The sequence below is a fragment of the Heliconius melpomene genome, chromosome 12 (genome assembly GCF_056956725.1).
Source record: "Heliconius melpomene rosina isolate 202511_hmr_F chromosome 12, ASM5695672v1, whole genome shotgun sequence".
Classification (NCBI taxonomy): Eukaryota; Metazoa; Arthropoda; class Insecta; order Lepidoptera; family Nymphalidae; genus Heliconius; species Heliconius melpomene.
The window spans coordinates 3,471,278-3,489,211 of NC_140400.1; the positions used below are offsets into that span (position 1 = coordinate 3,471,278).

At 33.0% G+C, this 17,934-nt stretch overlaps 2 protein-coding genes across 3 annotated transcripts; both read right to left on the minus strand.

The window, feature by feature from the left end:
- Window positions 1-138: 138 nt before the first annotated feature.
- LOC146533439 (ornithine decarboxylase 1-like) lies at window positions 139-17,758 on the minus strand. Of its 2 annotated transcripts, none has more exons than XM_085194169.1 (11): window positions 17,618-17,758; window positions 6,582-6,757; window positions 5,547-5,871; window positions 5,029-5,146; window positions 4,566-4,697; window positions 4,134-4,257; window positions 3,435-3,608; window positions 2,917-3,048; window positions 2,256-2,369; window positions 1,969-2,177; window positions 139-1,695 (listed from the first exon to the last, which is right to left on the minus strand). In XM_085194169.1, the coding sequence occupies exons 3-11, from the start codon at window positions 5,731-5,733 to the stop codon at window positions 1,548-1,550; spliced, it is 1,338 nt and encodes a 445-aa protein (XP_085050295.1). In that variant the 5' UTR covers window positions 5,734-5,871; window positions 6,582-6,757; window positions 17,618-17,758; the 3' UTR covers window positions 139-1,547. The 2 variants fall into 2 exon arrangements, with proteins under 2 accessions (XP_085050295.1, XP_085050296.1); XM_085194170.1 differs by lacking the exon at window positions 17,618-17,758 and adding an exon at window positions 10,528-10,684.
- Window positions 15,540-17,757, minus strand: LOC146533440 (uncharacterized). The gene is made up of 2 exons (XM_085194176.1): window positions 17,618-17,757; window positions 15,540-16,999 (listed from the first exon to the last, which is right to left on the minus strand). Exon 2 carries the CDS (start codon window positions 16,983-16,985, stop codon window positions 16,353-16,355), a length of 633 nt encoding a protein of 210 aa, XP_085050302.1. The 5' UTR covers window positions 16,986-16,999; window positions 17,618-17,757; the 3' UTR covers window positions 15,540-16,352.
- Window positions 17,759-17,934: the final 176 nt, after the last annotated feature.

Here is a 17,934-nt window from a genome sequence, read left to right on the forward strand (position 1 = left end):
CAGATTAAATATAAGTTATAAGTAATGTCAGATTTCACAAAATGTATAATATACATAGTAATATATTAGGGTACTTATATTTTGAAAAAAAGAAGATGAACTTTTACGTAATATAGTTTATTAAATAAAACTCAGACAGACATTTCGGCAACAAAATTTTAATAAGCTTCTACAATTTTCTTTATAAGTACTACTCACAAATATTGTGGCACTAATTTTAAACAATTTATGCGAAACTGGTAATCACATTTTACATCGAATTATTAGTATGAATAAAAAGCATTAATAACCGTATATATAGTAACCTTGAGATCCACCTTAAGATTTATATGAATTCATTTTTTATAATTTATTAAATACCTTTATTGGATATGAACCTACAATGGTTCATAAAAGCAAAGATGTTACAATAAATTACCGACACTTAAAGGTGGTCCAAAGTTACTTTACAGCACACAAAAATAGTGGAAACATTGAAAAAAATCACAAAAGGTTATAATAACAAATGACACCTGTAAGGACTTTAATTATAATTTATAGTTATTGCGTAAAATGTATTATTTTTTATTTTTTTGGTTGGGGCTAGATGGTGGTCGTTAGACATAATACTATAATTATTGATAATATATCACTATTAGACTACTTATGTAATGACAATAATGTTTAAGTCAAATCAAAATATAAAATTGCACTCAATTTAACCTAGATATATGTAAATAAAACAATTACATTACACATAAAAAAACCAATAACGCAATACTACTGTATATCTTGTATGTAACTTTAAAATAATAATAACATTATCACCATAATAATACAAAAAATTACTATCAACCATTAAGATTATAATTTTTTATTGAAATATGTTACGTGATTGAAATCTACAAAGTGCTACTATATTGGAATATACAATATTGATTAAATATAATATTATAATTATTGCAAGAGGGTTGCCATGTAGAATAAATATAAAATGTTATAAAATAAAAAATATATATTAAATATTACTAATAATGGCAACCATAATTATTTATAACTCTATATAAACAATTGTCTAACAACTGAGCCCCATTCACTTGACCTCCGAGCCGCTGTTGTTGTAATATATAATTATTTAAGGTTGCTAACTCACAATAAAATACTTAAGTGTATAAAATAAAAAATATATATGTATTTTTGATCGAGTATAAATAAGTAATACAAATAAAGTTTTTAACACAAAAATACATACATATACATAGATACTGTCACAATTCCACACTCTACACACAGTGGTGAGGTTTACAACACAGGGAACATATTGATTTTTTTAAAATTTCATAAATAATTACTTAATATAAATTTCATGTAAATTATAAAAAAAATATATAGTTCAAATGAAACTCAAAAGGATAAATTTTGTCAAAGACCAATAACAACTGCAGTCAAAGTTCACTTCACATATAGTTACTCAATGACACAGATAATAAAAGTCTAAAATAGTATACATATATATTATATATACATACTATATAAAGCTAGCAACCCCACCTTCTTTCATTGCCATGTCACTTCAGCGCGCATTCCACGTATAGGGTGTGCTCGAGGTCGGTGGTTGCGAGGAGGGTTGGGGAGGGGGGAGGCGTCTGAGGACCGGTGATACGACCAAAGTTGAAGTGCGCTTCAGTTAGTGGCCACAGCTCTTTTAGGATTGACCTGGAATTAAATTTATATTTAGATAATGTTAAATTGTTAAAGTTAAGAATTGTTACAAAAGATAACACAATAAGAGTTCGTCGCATGTTGGACCTTACATTAAGCAATCTTTGACAGCTTTATCATTTGACAATTGCTGTACTGCCAACTTAATCAACTAGACAACTTTCATACAAACATACCACATACAACAAAACCATTTTACAGTTGACAATTGATAGCTGACACTTGCAATATACTACCAACCTACAAAAACCAAACAAATCAACCCACCACAGCGCCCTGTCCACTACGGCGCGGACCTTTGGCACGGGGAACCCATTGAAAGCTGAAGCGACCGGTAGCGTGTAGGCGCCCATGTCGCGGAACACGAGCCACGCACCCGCCTTCAGCGGCGGCAGCGAGGTGGAGGGCAGCACGCAGTCGAGGCCGTCACACGTCGGACCCCAGACGGAACAAGGCTGGGCGGGTTCCGTGGACTCCTGGGATTTCAATAATACGTTAAAAAAACTCCATGAAGATTAGAAGAATATAAAAAAAGAAGAAAATACCATATTCACCTCAAGCGGTTCCGCGTGAACTTGCTGGTGGTCGTAAAGCACGCAGTTGAAGGAGCCGTACACACCGTCGTTGATGAAATACATTGTATGGGGAACGGAATCCTTTGCTGGAAGCTGACAAAATATTGTTTATTAGTTTTGTCAATAATGTTTATTTTTGTCAATAATTATGTAGGTTAGTTGTAATATTACAACTTATAGTTACTTAAAACATAAATGAATATCCCTTGTCTCTCAAAAAATTTTAAGCAGTTAATTTTCATTGTTATCCAAAACTAAAATCAACCTAAATTATAATCCTATAATAAAATCAACCCGTAAAGTATAGAACGTGACATTGGCAAAGTAATCAACTGGCACACTCCACACGATATAATAAAAAAAACTAAAATATGAATTCAATACGTTATTCTAAATGTCCTTAAAAAATTAAGATACATCTAAGATACAGTAAAGTATTACAAAAACTTTAAATAACAATAACTTTTTAATAAACATATAACAACAAATAATATAAACTAACGACAAGAGTAATAACCACAAACGCACACAATCATAAAATAAAAATAAATAGCAATAACTACAATTTCGCACTGTTACTTTCCTTAAAACAAATAAATACAACACATAGGAGCAACCACACTACCGCTGCAGCACTCACCTCTCTAGTGGCGTGCACCATGGCGGCGAGAGTGTAGGCGGCGGCCGCGAAATACCGGCCCGGCTCCGAGATGACGCGGACAGCGCGCGACGGGAAGTGGAGTTCTAGTGCTTCGTTTATTACACCTGCCACCTAGAAACGTTAAATATTTATAAATAATAAATGTATCATTAATTAATCAATAATATTTGGCTAATAAAGGAGCTATCATGGCATATTTTGCTCCGCTCCGCTCTGGTGAAAAAAGCATAGTGTTGAATTTTACTTCCCAAATCCCAATTTCCCATCCCAAATATATCATCAATATCGAACCAAAAGCAAAGTATACAGTGTTTTGATAGTGGATTGTATCCTGTTAAGCATTAATAAGGGGTAAATCTCACAAAAAAAAAAGTAAATTCAACTTGGATATATGTGAATTCTTATAATTAGAACATTTTTTAGCCTCATGATTCTTCACGCATCACAAATCCAAAATGCCATCGCACTAGGCAGTATACACTAAAATCACAGCCCACCTCTCGTATAGACGTGTCGCTGTTCCCGGGAAAGCCCCCGCCCACGTCCAGCAGGCGCATGTGGTGCCCCGCGGCCGCGCCCGCCTCAAACAGCGTGCGCGCGTGTTGGATGGCGCGCGAGTACACCTCCGTCTCGTTGGCGCCGGAGCCCACGTGGAACGACACGCCGATCACCTAATCGAAGGAAACAACAGGTTGCATTATTTGACATCAAAATTTTGACAAAGAATATAGTTCGATTTAATTTAACATGAAATACTATTCTATATTTTATTATTATTATGTTCATGATTACCTACTAGTACCTATGTAAGTATATTAAAAATTATTTATTATATATTTGTACATTACTTTTATTTGTTTAGCTTTTATCAACTGTATCCCGCACATAGCCCGATAAGCAGAGGGAACCTCTCCGAATTCTGGAGGCATTGCGTATTGAGTGCCGAAACTCTTCCTCGAAACCAGAACGAAGCAATTAAAATATTAAATTTCCTCATTTCCTCGAGTAGGAATCGAACCCACAACCTGTCGCTTTTACAGTCCCACTTAGTGATATGTTTACAATCATGCTTTGTGTAAATATATAAAGTATATACACAAAGCATGCATACATAAAATAAATCAAATATGCCACCGAATCAACATCATACACGCGCAAATACGCTCGCACGAGCGCGCACGCACGCACACACTTACCGTGAGCCCGAGCACGGCGGCCACCTTGAGCAGGCGCGGCGCCTCGGCGACGGGGTCGCAGCCAAACTTGATGCCGAGCGGGCACTGCGCCGACGACGCGTCACAGCGGATACGGATTATAAGCCTACACAACGATAAAAAAACTTATAATAATCAGTTTTACGCTTTATGCCGCATAACAGGATAAGCTTTTTCACCCCACAAGGAACCTTCATATATACATACATATTAAATTCTCACTACGTGCGTGACATAAATGTCATAAACTCATTTCTCCTTAAAAACAGGTTTGTTCGTAGCGTAGGAGTTAGGGGGTAGGGGACAAAAAGAATTGTTTTACTTATAAAGCTTCTTTCTTATAATATTTTATTAGAAATCAATTTCTTTGTAGAAAATAAGGTATATTAATTATAATTCTAAAGGTATACTCACTGCGCTTCCGGCATGTAGTGTTTGGTCTTGACCAGCTCGGTCTCGGAGTCGAAGGTGAGCGCGGTGACGCCGGCCGCGTGCGCCCAGCGCATGTGCGACGCGGGCTTGGCGGGGTTCGCGAAGATTATGCGTCTGTGGGGATAGATATAATATTCAAATAAACATACAATCATAACTATTATAATGGACTATAAACGCGGCGATTTTAGATTCAATTCTCTCTTGAAGAAATTATTGTCATTACACAACTCGGGCAAAGCGCAGATCTGCTCAACACACAACATCTCAAATTTGGGTGGAAAACGAGAGCGGAGTGTCTAGACACTAAGTTCTATCTGCATACCTTGCTCTATTGAAAATAAAGCGAAAAATTGAATAAAAAACGTACACCACAATCATTTTTGATTAATTTATTATTTTTGACATTTTATAAAAAGAAGAACAAAGAGTAAAAGCGACTCACTCAGGGCGAACACCCAGCGAGGTGACCAGCTGTATCTCCGCCTTGGACGCGCAGTCGAACCCCGCGCCGAGCGCCGCCAGCGTGCTCACCAACAACTTGTCATCGTTGCATTTTACCGCTGTTTTGGGAATAAACAAAATCATCTATTACACATATAATAAAATTTAAACTGATCTATGTCTGTTATCAAGTTAGAAAATCTGTATTTAGGGGCAATCATCAATGTAGTAGAAACTCGAAACAATTATATTGTTAGTAAATGTGTAAGTTAAATACTTGGTATTTAATCAAACAAAGATACCAGCTTCGATCGTCCACGAAGTCCAAATTTATATTTCTAATCACCACTTCTAAAAAAATAACTAAAAACAGCGTCAATTCTCAGCCCAATGCCAAGATTTTTAAATCTTAAAGAATAAAACTTTGTTAAAAAGTCAATTTTTCTAATTAAAATTAGTATACCGAATAGGACGTCTAGTAACGTCGTTATTACACGTCGTCGTCGTAATTAAACTTACCATAAAACGGTTCAACGCGTGGCATCAGCTCCTTCCACTGGTGGTACCGCGCTACCACCTCCCCTAAGTCCATCACATAGAAGGGATCCTCTTGGTTGCCTTCGTCTATAATCTCCTTGATCACGCCGAGAGGGCTCCAGGGTCCCTCCATCACGCACACGCGTTGTTCATCTTCGATGACCTTCATGTTTCCAGGTATTTTGACCGAGTTTAATAGATCGTGTGTCAGGTCAGGCTATACGAGAGTGGGGGGGAGCGGGGCGGTGGGGGTCAGGTGTCCAAGCCCGGTGGTATGGGCCCACTAGCGCTAGTCCACAAGTGTCAGCTGTTGGTGAAATTTATCAGTTAGTCTTCTAGACGGAAATGCCGAAATTATGATAAATAATCGGTAGACCAGTCTTCGATTTTAATAAGATTTAGTTTGTTATTAATAAAAAAAGCGCTGATAATAATATGTAATCAATTCTTTAAAAAATAATAATAAGTTAATTGATTCATACACGAATTGTCTAACTCGTTCCTGATTGAGATATAGTATCAATATTAAAAGTAAGAAATCTTTTTGCTTACTAAAACACCGATAAATGCAATATAAACCGATAACTTTATCTATTGATTATGTGAAATAAGATGTTCACTAATCTTTGAAGCGGTTATCTTTTGAAACATTTTGAACATGTTTTTTATAATGTAAGGAGTAGATTCATTATATTTATAGCATGCCCATTCTAGCCCGAGAATAGAATTATTTGGGGTTCAATATTATAAAACCTAAAATGTACTGAGTTCAACTACCCTACAGTCCCTTTCAAGTTGTACTGTCATAAATCCTATGATTCGCCATGTTATTAACATTGTATTAAAAGTCTTAAGCCTATTGTGTATCGCAATTCCCAGGCCTTGTGACTTTTTACGTCTGGGTCGCGGCTGCCGAGTAATGGCTCCTGAACATGCAATAGGTAAATCATCTCGCAGCTTCACGGCAGCCACGACTCGTCTACCGTACTGTGTAGTATGTGCTGTTAGACAACTCACGTGATCGTCAAAGTAATGTGTCAGCGGGCGGGTGCACGCCGCAGCCAGGGGGGGTCGACGTTGAGCGCGCGGCGCCAGCAGCGCGGCGCGGGGCGCGGAGGGGGAAGGGCCGCGGGGGGTGAGGGGAGTGCGTGCCGCGCGGCACTGCCACCTGCGCCGGACTCGTCCGGTGCTCCCTGGGGAAGGAGAAATTAACATTTACTTAAAATGTAGGAAATAATAGATTATACAATTGCCAATACTTTAAAAATACAAGACACACAATACACTTTGTGTTTACATAATAAGGAAAGGTTTATTCAAAATTTATAACCAGAAGAGAATATATTCATCAAAGCCATATTTCATTTATCTGCAAGTATAAAGAGATATCTGTAAGAGCTCATCATGGCATTTATAGAAAAAAGACGGATTCGTCGCTAACTTCAGTATTCTAAGGAACAAATGTCTACATATTACTAGAACTTATTTTCTTTTATGATTATGCAAGTAAATTGTTATAAGCTACATATTTCTGTAGGTACACTACTTAAATTTATTTGGAGATATTATAATGAAATACTCTCTGAACATTGAAAACAACACTAAAAGCATATAATTTTATTATTTTCTACGCAATAATACGTAAAAATTAACAAAATTTATATATCAAAAGTATACATATACCGAACAAATTATATATATTTAAACGTAAATATAACGTCGATAATATACGTCGCACGTAAATTATAATAATATGTGGTCTTATTAACATAAGAACATAAACTATACATAAAACTGGAAAATCATGTTATTATACTACAATACTACACTCAATTTGGTTATGAACATGCCGTACACTATTGAATATTGATATTTAAAAATTTGTTTCTTCGTGTCATTTCTTAAAGAACGTGTTTGTCACATACATTTACGATAAAAATTGTTCCATTCACCATTTTACAAGTCAATATTTTTTTTTATCACGCTCCTGCCTGCATTGCATTGTGTACTTCGCACATAGCGGAGTAGGCCACCGGAAACTGGGAACCTAGAGACTTTAAGACTCCGCTTCCATTAAGATACTTCCGTTTCCCACTTTCCGCGGAATTCCGAAAGAATTGTATGTTCGGTGGCGGAAATCAACGCCGCGCTTTAACTCGTTGCCAGAGCGAAAAAATGAAAATGTTACATATTTGAATTCTTCGAGTGTGAGTGGTTAGCATAATAAGTTAAAAATATTTATTATAATTAGTAGAAAAACCTAATTTATAAAAGCAATAAATAATTGGCAAACGTACGCTCCAAACGACGCGACGGTTAAATTTGTTCTACATAGTGGCTGTAATCACGAAGAAACATATAAATAAGTACAGTATACGAAGAAATATATAATTTGACTTGCGAATATTATATGCAGAAACGACAACTTGTGTCGCAGTTAACTGAATTGTATATACTCGTATAAGCTTGTGCAGTATTTACTCTTTTTCGTTATTATTTCCTTTACTAGTTAGAAAGATTAATAAGGAGGCTATAACTGTAAATGCGGTGTTAGTAACTAGTGGGTTCTACTACGGTTTCGGTTCTATGCCGATTTTTTACGCGAAATTTTATTTACCCCCTCTGGTAAATAGAACCGACGTTGAATTCCTTCACTGAAGGAAACTTCAATGATCTTCAGATGTTAAAATTTGACATACGCATATTACATATTTACATTTCATCTAAAAGTAAAATATAACAAATATTAAAAAAAATACAGTCGAATTGATAACCTCCTTTCTTACAGATGTCGGTTAAAAAGGAACTAAATTTTACTCCATTTTTGAACTCTAATACAACACAACTAGCTTATATTTCCGTAATAGATATATGCTTAAATAATGGTTATGCAAATTACACAAAGACAGACGGGCACAACCTCTGATTACACTATATATAATTCAGCGCTAGCATTTGCACTGTCACCGGCGACCTTCCGCGAGGCAAATGTCAAAGGTCACGCCGACCGGACGGGGAAACAGAAATAGGTTGTAAAGCACCCAGCAGTTTTGAGACTTATTTAAACGAGAGTAGAGTTTCTGAAAGTTAAATACGCGATGGGTGCGAAGTAGAGAATGAGGATAAGTTTTATTTTTTTATCGACCAATCTAAGAAGATTTTACGAATATAGAAAAAGAAATAGGAACAACAGATGGAAATTATAACTTTTTTGATATACAAACACAAATAACAAACAAAACGCAATTTTTGACTTCTTATGATTAACTTGGTTTATTTTTTTTAAGCTTATTTTTCAAAAGCATGCAACTCTAATTGACAACAGATGAATTTCTATCAATTTGAATCAATATCAAATTTATAATAATTAATCTTTAATAATTCGTATAAATTTTAAATATTAATTTTTATCGTAAGTTTTTAAATAGATTGTCAATTTAAATTACTGTGTATGATAAGTTATTAATATTAAATATTGATATATATAATCTGGTTATGTAACGAGTATGTATTAGTATACTAATCTAACATTTATTACTACGGGCGGCGTAGCGTAGCTATTTACTTTTTAATAATTTCATACATAACTTTATCTCAAGATTATCGTTTATGTTTTATAAAGCCGCGTTATTACATAAAGTTGCATAATAAATATGACTAATAAAACATATTTTTTAAATTTTATAGAAAAGTCTGCAGATACCTTACGTTCCATTATAGGTTTATAACAAAAAATATTTGGTGGAAAATATAATTAATTGTAACAATAATATTATCTTGTAAGGTAATATTATTGTTGCAGGAAAAACATAAAATAGTTTATATGTATATATGAAAGTACAAAAAACAATAGAGAACTAAATTATTGAAAGCCAAATTCAATGAATCCACACAAAAAAAACCATTACATCACGGGTTGCTATAGTAATTTGTTACAAAGTCATGGCGCCAGCGAGTGCGGACAAGGCCAATGTTACGCGATGTTTACGATCACTTGTAAATTAGTGTAAATCAAGAGCCGATAGTACGCCGATATAGCTTGTATGGATAATAATATGTAAATATATAAAAGGACTTGTCCTCACTGACTGAGGTAAGACGCACGCACAGCCGTAACCGCTGATGGTAGAAACGTTAAATTTGGACAAAAGTTTACTTTCGTAATCTGGACATCCACTAAGAAGGGAGTTTGAAAAGTTTAAACCCTAAAGGGGTGAAATAGGGGTTCAAAGTTTGTATGGAAAAAAAATTAAATCGGCACCGATTATTATAAAATTTGAAATTTAGATTTTTAAAAGTATTTAATTGAACACGTGTTTCATAGTTTTCTAGAATTCTCGCCCTAAGGGTGCAAATAAGGGGTTGAAAGTTTGTATGGAAAAATCTTTAAATCGTCACCGATTTTTATAAAATTTGAAATTGAGACTCTTAAAATTATTTCATTGAACACGTTTTTCATGGTTTATTAGAATTCATCCCTAAGGGTCCAAATAAGCGGGCGAAGCTGCGCGCGCCCACTAGTATGTAATATATAGGTAATAATAAAGATACAACTAAATAAGAAATAAATAAAAATAAAATATTGATTGATTTATTCATTATGTGGAATATTAAAATTGATAATTGTAATATTTTTGAATATTGCCAAACTCTTGTTTAATGAAAAATTTTGCTTTTTCTCATTACAGTTACGTAGTTTTATGACTAAATAAACAAAACCCTTATTTGTCTAAACTGAAAGATGAGTACTAAATACGTGAATATTAATTAAATCTATAATTTATGCCGTTGAAGAGGCTATAAATTTCCTATAACTTAATGTAGAGACGACACGTTACAAAAGTCGTAAATACTAAGTTGTTATATTCTAATGTAAAATAAAATAATGCCTTGTGGCTAATTTACATAATAGTTTTAAATATATTAAAATAAATAACAAAAGTTAAAATTAACATAAACTCACCTTTAAGAGCGAAATTCTCAAAGTTTTCAGTTACTTCTAAGCAACAACCGCGTGGTTGTTGCTAAAATATACAAAAAAAAATTAGGAAAAAATGAAAACGAATCAGTAGAACTGATTCAGGAAGACAAAACTAGAGTTACAGTATCCACTGTACATCACAAGACACTGCCAGTGATAAACTGATGAATATTCCGCAAATTATTCTATATATGTGGCCACTTATCAGTCATATGGAGGATGGTTATCACTGGTTGTTAGGTGAGTTTACACTGTTATACTGGGCTAGATGTAAACGATTCTTATACGAAAACACGTTAAATTAACCATATTATTAATATTATTACAATATATATTACATAATTAACAAATAGACCTTTTTTCGATAATCTGTTAATTATGTATAAAGTAATAAATATTATTTGCTGCATAACGAACTAGAAAAGGTAATGAAAAGATAAGGTAACTAGGTAATGAAAAGATAAAATAACTAAAATATTGAAATATTAAAAACACAAGGAAAAAATATATTGATTTCACGTCTGTTCAACTCCCTAGTGTGCACTCAGCTCAACACGTTTAAGGCTGTACCCGACTCTTCCGCTGCGAACTGCTTCGCGTGACGTCACAGCGCGCTACTACGCCACGATTATACAATATTCAAGTTTACTTGGAAATCACAAACGTTTTACTATGATTAATTAACATTGTTTGCCATTCGATGATTTATGTTTACGCTAGTTACGCTGTTAGTATATATACAATTGTTTAATATATTCTAATATCTATACGCGCATCCCTATAAAGCGAAGTAGTTAGAGACATAGTAGATAGTGACATAATATTCCGTTTTCTAATTTTTACTTATTTATTGGGATTTGGTGTTCAAATAAGGACTTCCTGGATTGAGCTGAGAGTAGTTATCCTTTACAGAAGTGCTGTCGTCACTTCTCAGATCCAAGTTCAAATGACTTGTTTTTTCATTCAATGTTTTTGGGTACCTTAGTATCGTATTTTTAATTAAAAAGGACATATTGGAGAAGGCAGTAATTAGGAGTCAAATCTACCCCATATTTGTATTATAAACAAGTTCTAGTCAATCTAATTAAGATGCAAAAACAAAACTCCTGAACTCATGGTCAAAAGTTAATTATAATAGGACTACCGCACGTGCCGAATAACATGATTAATTTTCGAGGAAAAGATAACCAAATTATTTGAAACCGAGTACAGAAGCAAAAGGGACTTTTGCCCTAGATTATGTTATCTATTACGGTAAAAATATATAACATCACTAGCTTCCTGGCTGTATATTAACCCACTAATTTCTAGTAATTAGTCGTTTTATCCAGTTTCTGTAAAACTAAAACGCAAGTCGCTATCAAAATAAACAGCAAAATTAAACAGAATTTCAATCCGATGTTTGTCAACAGAGTTATCGTATGGTCAGCTCGTATCGTATAGATATAATTAATTAATTATTATATAAAGTTGTAGGAAGTATATTTGAGGCGAATTGTAATTTAGTGAAAATTTTCTAGGTTCGTTGAAAAAGTTAAAAATTTCACGTCAAAATTTTAATAAGGGGATTACCATAGCGAAGAAATGAGAATAGTAATATGTAATAAAGAATTTCCCCGCATAATAGCCAGAATTAAGTATTCCATTCACCTAAAACGTGATAACTCATAAAATGGAAAATTTAAATGTAACAGAGCTAATTCGACTTAACATTCAGTCTTGTGCAAATATACCTAGATTTTCTTTTATCAGATAGCGTTCTAAGGTTCAAGGCATCTAGACGCTTGCTAGTATGAAATCCAATGCACCATACGAAGTTATTGCAACATTCATTATTATTTACTTAACGATTATATTATTTTTCTTTGATATCTCCGAATGAATCCGTACTAGAGATACCTACCTACGTTTTAATTTGATTGGTAAACAAAGAGACTTCTCCGTTCTCCAAAATTATCTTTTTTTATTTAAAATTTATATTATAGAAATAGTTGCATCTATATAAAGCTTCCCCATTAGACTTGGTCTGTAATCTGTATGTTCCTCATTTACCACGTCTATATATTAAGAGACAGGCGCACTTGCATCGCACCTGGCTGGCTTATCATAAAACATAATTATCTACTGTACCAAATATCAAGCAAAACACACAAATAACAATACACATTTTCCACACCTAAAATGTCAAATATGACATGAAATTTTAATTGCAGGTAATTAGCGTACATTCAACGACCATAAAATAATATATTTAATACTTTAGAATTCCACGAACAAAGGCGTTAATAGCTTTGTAAACAAGAGCAATGATAAAAATGTGATTTACATGTAAAAGTAACATAGAATTATCTTCGGTGTTTAATTAGTATTATTATTGTTTTACTGTAACATAACATCAGTGACGGAAACACTCGGGAGCCATTTAGTCTAGTACAGTTGTTACAAATAGGTAGTGCAGTAGACGAATAGATCTATCTACTTTGTAATAAAGATGAAATAAATAAAGACGTGAGGATAAAATATAATTTTTATATACCTAGGTATATACAGTATATTATTTTGTTAGAAGTTAAAAAAATTAAATTGTTTCAAGTATTTTATTGTAAATCAGATATGTATACTACTGTACACTTGCATTGAACAAATATATAGGGCGCTGTTACGTATTCTAAGTTATATCCTTTTTTTCGATCTGGTACGATATTACTATAAAGGTAAGCAAACAAGCGCCAGATGTTCAAACATTTAATTATTTCTTCTTTTCAATCAACTTTTCCACATTTTAGCATATACGAAGAACCGTATTTTTTGGTGTCGCCATTATAATATGTTGAAGACACTTTTCGAAAACCATATAAATATTGGGTCAAATATCTCTTTCGTTTGTTTTTGTAACATGGTCATCCTGAGATTACTCAGAAAAATCTTAAATTTCTGTACTTAGTAGTACTTTCTGTAATTAGTTTTTTTATTTCATAAAAAAGACAGAGTTAAAGTAGAGCTGCAAAATTATAAAGACAGATCAGAAAAACTAGATAATTTCCAACTACAAAACATTATCACAAATAACAAAGACAATTATTTTTAATCTGTCCTTATACAATTAAAATAGAATGTATATAAATAAACACGCCCATCTGCAATGTAACGTCCATGTCTCTTTATCTTCTGTCAAAATCATTTAAGACACGCTTTTTTTATTGCGGCGCCATATTTTAATTATGGCAACCATATCAATGTGTTTACATAGTTTATGAACTCTGAACAGGTATTAAAAGAAGCGTAGAAGAGCAATGATTCTTGAAGTAAAATAGTTATCTTAACAGGAAAATTAGATTATTTATTTGTTGTATTATATTATATTTTTTACCTGCGACTTCTCCGTAGACAAAAAGAAGTCATTAAGATTTGTGTAGGTATGATAAGCGGCCTGTTTAACATAAAAAGATTATTTCAACATATGTGAAATGATAATTGAAATGCTCTAGAATTCAGCAAAAGTCGGGAATGGAATTGTCTTAATTGGGACGGAGTTCCTTAACACTAGGTTCTCAGAGCTATGTCTGCCTACCCTGCTTAAAAAAAGACAATATGATAACAAAAGAAGTGGTCCAAAGACATTTACATATTATTAAGATTTCGTTGAGAAGGTGTGGTGCAGCAGCACAGTGTACGGTGACGCGACGATTGTGAGTTCGATTTCCATTCGGGAGAATGAATTATTTTCATTTCCTGGTAATAGGACAAAACCCGGCATTCTGCCATTGAATACGCAATGTCTCGAAAATTGGCCAGAAAATGGGGATCAGATTGCCTTATTAGGTTCTCTATGTCTAGGCTTATGTCCTATAAGTATGTCGGATAGTGTGAAACTAAAACAAAATATATTTAGAACAATACATATACAATACTGTATAGACACAAGTGCGGATTTAATTCTACAACCAAAAACACAATTTTGTGACTTAAACAAATACCTAATTTATATGAACGTAAACATACGCGAATCGTGCGGGCATATAGAATTTGAATCATCATAGAATAGAAATAGAAAAAACTTTATTGCACACAAATATAACATATAACAGAAAAAGAAACAATATATTTTTATAAAATGTATGCAAAGGCGGTCTTATCGCTTCAAGCAATCTCTTCCAAGCAACCCTTGTAAAATAAGGACTAAAACTAAAGAAATGGGAATAACGTTATAGTGCAAAATAAAATACGGTAATAAAATAATAATGAATATACACACATACATATATATGTATATACATATTTACATAATAATAATATAATATCTATATATAATCCTATAATCATCATCGTACTACGCAGCCTTCTCTTGCGAACTAGAAGCGGACGCCTATCCCATGTGGAGCTTACTAGCGCATCTGAACGAGCCCTCGCACGCTGCACTCGACCGCCGTATAGTGGCCGCCGCGTTACACCTGCAAGACTAGCTCAGAGCCGTCGGCTGCATCGCTGGCGGTCATTACACGAACTCGAACAATCATATTTGGCAGCATTTTTGTGTTGTGTTAATAAATACCTAAATTTTGCAAAATACTGGATGACTTTCATATGTATATACCTACCAATAATACTGTAGTTTTGTCTTCTCATTGAATATATTTAATTATTGATGTCAACAAGTACCACATAGTATTTAATTTAGTCTTACATTTAAAAGAGATATCGATTTTATTGCAAGACCTTGGCCCAAATAAACAACGCAATACGAATTTCGAAGATCTGTGTACACAGAATACACACCTATATAATATATACCACTAATAAATGAACGTAAATCATGTTAAAAAATACTTCTTCAATCTGATTATGGTATGGTATAATACTTTTTTAGTTATTCATATATATATATATAGGTCTATCCTAATTATGCCATATTAGAATTATTAATACTATTATAATTGGTAATGATGGATGATAATAATTTAAAATAATTATACTATTCAAAATGAAATGAAAAATATTAAACTTACAATTTATTTATTTACTACAAACAAACTTTTATATAAAAAAAAGCAAACACAAAAACTCAACCAGTTCATTAAAACGTGAACAGAAAATGATCATTTTCTAACAATAGTACCTTAATTTCATAGTAATAATCACACTAAGTAGTCATTATTTCTTTCATTATAAGTTAAACAAGCAGAGCCAAAATGATGCCACATAATCAATCATAAAATGAACATTTCATTTCACATACATAAAGTATAACATTTTAATTATAGTGTTAATTAAAACTTAAAGTATAACATCATTGATATGAAGACAAGTTAATATAAAAAAACTCATATTTCTTTAAAAATTATTAAATCAGATAGATTTCAATTAATTGTTCTTATATCCAATACTTAAGTCCGCCACTTCATGTTTAAGTGCACCCATATAGAATATTGACATTATAATAACCAACAGAAATGAAAATGTCAATTTATGACAATATGAGGTTGTTGTTGAATAGTGTACAATTAGCTCGGAACCCCATATTAGAAAGAACAGAACAGAACAGTGTACAACTATAATTTTGATCATTGTGAGTTTGATGTCCATTCAGGAGAATGATATAATCATTCATTTATATCATTTCTATTTCCACACTCTCGCATACAAACAGAGTTCTGAGTTTTGAGTTCTACCATTCACCATATGATGTCCCAAAATTGGACAGAAAAGGGCAACAGTGTCTTAACACTAGGTGCCTGCTATTTAGAAGAAAGTGTAAAAAAATTACAAATAATAGAAAAATAAAATATAAGAAAGTAAAATACTATCTTCTAATTGGAACTTTGTATTTTTTCTAACAGCAGCTCAAGTCTTCCAGTCATTACTGGCTGACCTTTCTTGGTTTTCTTACTCAGTTTCTTAAATCTCTCATGTTTCTTTTTCTTATATTCTTCAAGCTTTTGCATTTTTTCTTGCTTTCTTGTCTCAATTTCTTGCTGTTTATCAATTTTGTCTTGCTTCACTTTGTTGTACTGCTCCTTTGCTTTAGAATATGGATCTTTATTTTTAATAATGTTTGGGTTTGACTCATTTTCAATTAAATCTGGGTGTTTGACAAATCTGCCAACACTTGAATCAGTCACATCTTCATCAAAAGACTTGGGCTTATAGGAACCAGCCATTGGATCATTTTTAATACTTTTTTGGTATTCATGTAACATCCTTTTTTTACGTTGTTCCTCCCATTTTTCCAATTTATATTTCTTACTATATTTCTTTAACCTGTAGGTTTTTTTATCAAAAGGTTTTTTCTCCTTATCCTCCTGCGGTCCTGGAAGACCATTGCGGTTGTCATGAAATTCCTTTTGTCTTTTATCTTTACTTTTAAACTCTTGTTTACTTTGCTTTTTGTCTGCCTTTTGTTTCTTGTTTTGAAGGAAAAAATTGTCTCTTTTCTTTTCCATTTTTATTGATCAACCTATAATGAAACGAAAAAGCGTGTTTGAACACAGAAAAATGGAAAATTACAAGAAAATTGTAACATGCAAAAATAATATTAAAACAAATATATAAATAAATTATAAAATTGACGTAAACACGCTTTTTCATTATTGTACATAGTGCATAAATCATAAGAATTATTACAATATGGATTAATAATAAAAAATATGTTGAATGTAAAAATTGTAAAGTTGTAGTGTATAGTGACGTATAAAAAAAAGGATTTTCAAGAGACATTCTAGCCTATTCTGTGTAGATATTTTAAACACTATCTTTATCATGACGAACTATATCTAAGCGATGACGTAAACTCAGTCACAAGGTGATATACACCTTTTATCATTTCGTTGCATAAAATGAAAGAAAAACAAATGTAACTTCTAGAACTTTCTATAAAATAAAACTATTTGAGAGACATGAGCAATTAAAATCATGAATATTACTGTAATGTCATCCATTTCATAACGTTGTATGCAGCTGTGCTATGTAACCAATTAAACGACAAATGAAATGAACATGGCAATCACAAATATTTGTTTTAGATAAAGAATAATATAATATATTGTTAATACAAGGTAAATATATATAGACTTACCGAATTAAGCCACCCACTGGGTAGGCTTTGAATTATCGGCGGAATCTTGATAGTTTAGTTGCACTTGGCACAAAAAAACTTAACCACGGTGAGAGATTTTATATCACGGGTTTCCAACTGGAAAACTTTACCGACCATGCCCTAATGTGATTTTTTAGAATAATTTCCACAAGGAAACGCTGTGGACGTTTCGCAAAATTGTCACAAAAGGAACGATAGAGATGTGATGAGCGAGGGAGAAGGCATGCGCGAAGCGTTTCATTTCCTACGTGTGGTTTCGATCGGTAGCATAGAGCATGCGCATTGGTTGCCTAACA

Bases quoted from the DNA above. Each gene is read 5' to 3' on its own strand.
- LOC146533439 (XM_085194169.1), bottom strand. From the start codon at position 5,733: ATGAAGGTCATCGAAGATGAACAACGCGTGTGCGTGATGGAGGGACCC. The intron at 4,258-4,565 runs GTGAGTATACCT...ATCGTTGTGTAG, and splicing joins CACTACATGCCGGAAGCGCA to GCTTATAATCCGTATCCGCT. The intron at 2,370-2,916 runs GTGAGTGCTGCA...ATATTTTGTCAG, and splicing joins TGGTGCACGCCACTAGAGAG to CTTCCAGCAAAGGATTCCGT.
- LOC146533440 (XM_085194176.1), bottom strand. From the start codon at position 16,985: ATGGAAAAGAAAAGAGACAATTTTTTCCTTCAAAACAAGAAACAAAAG.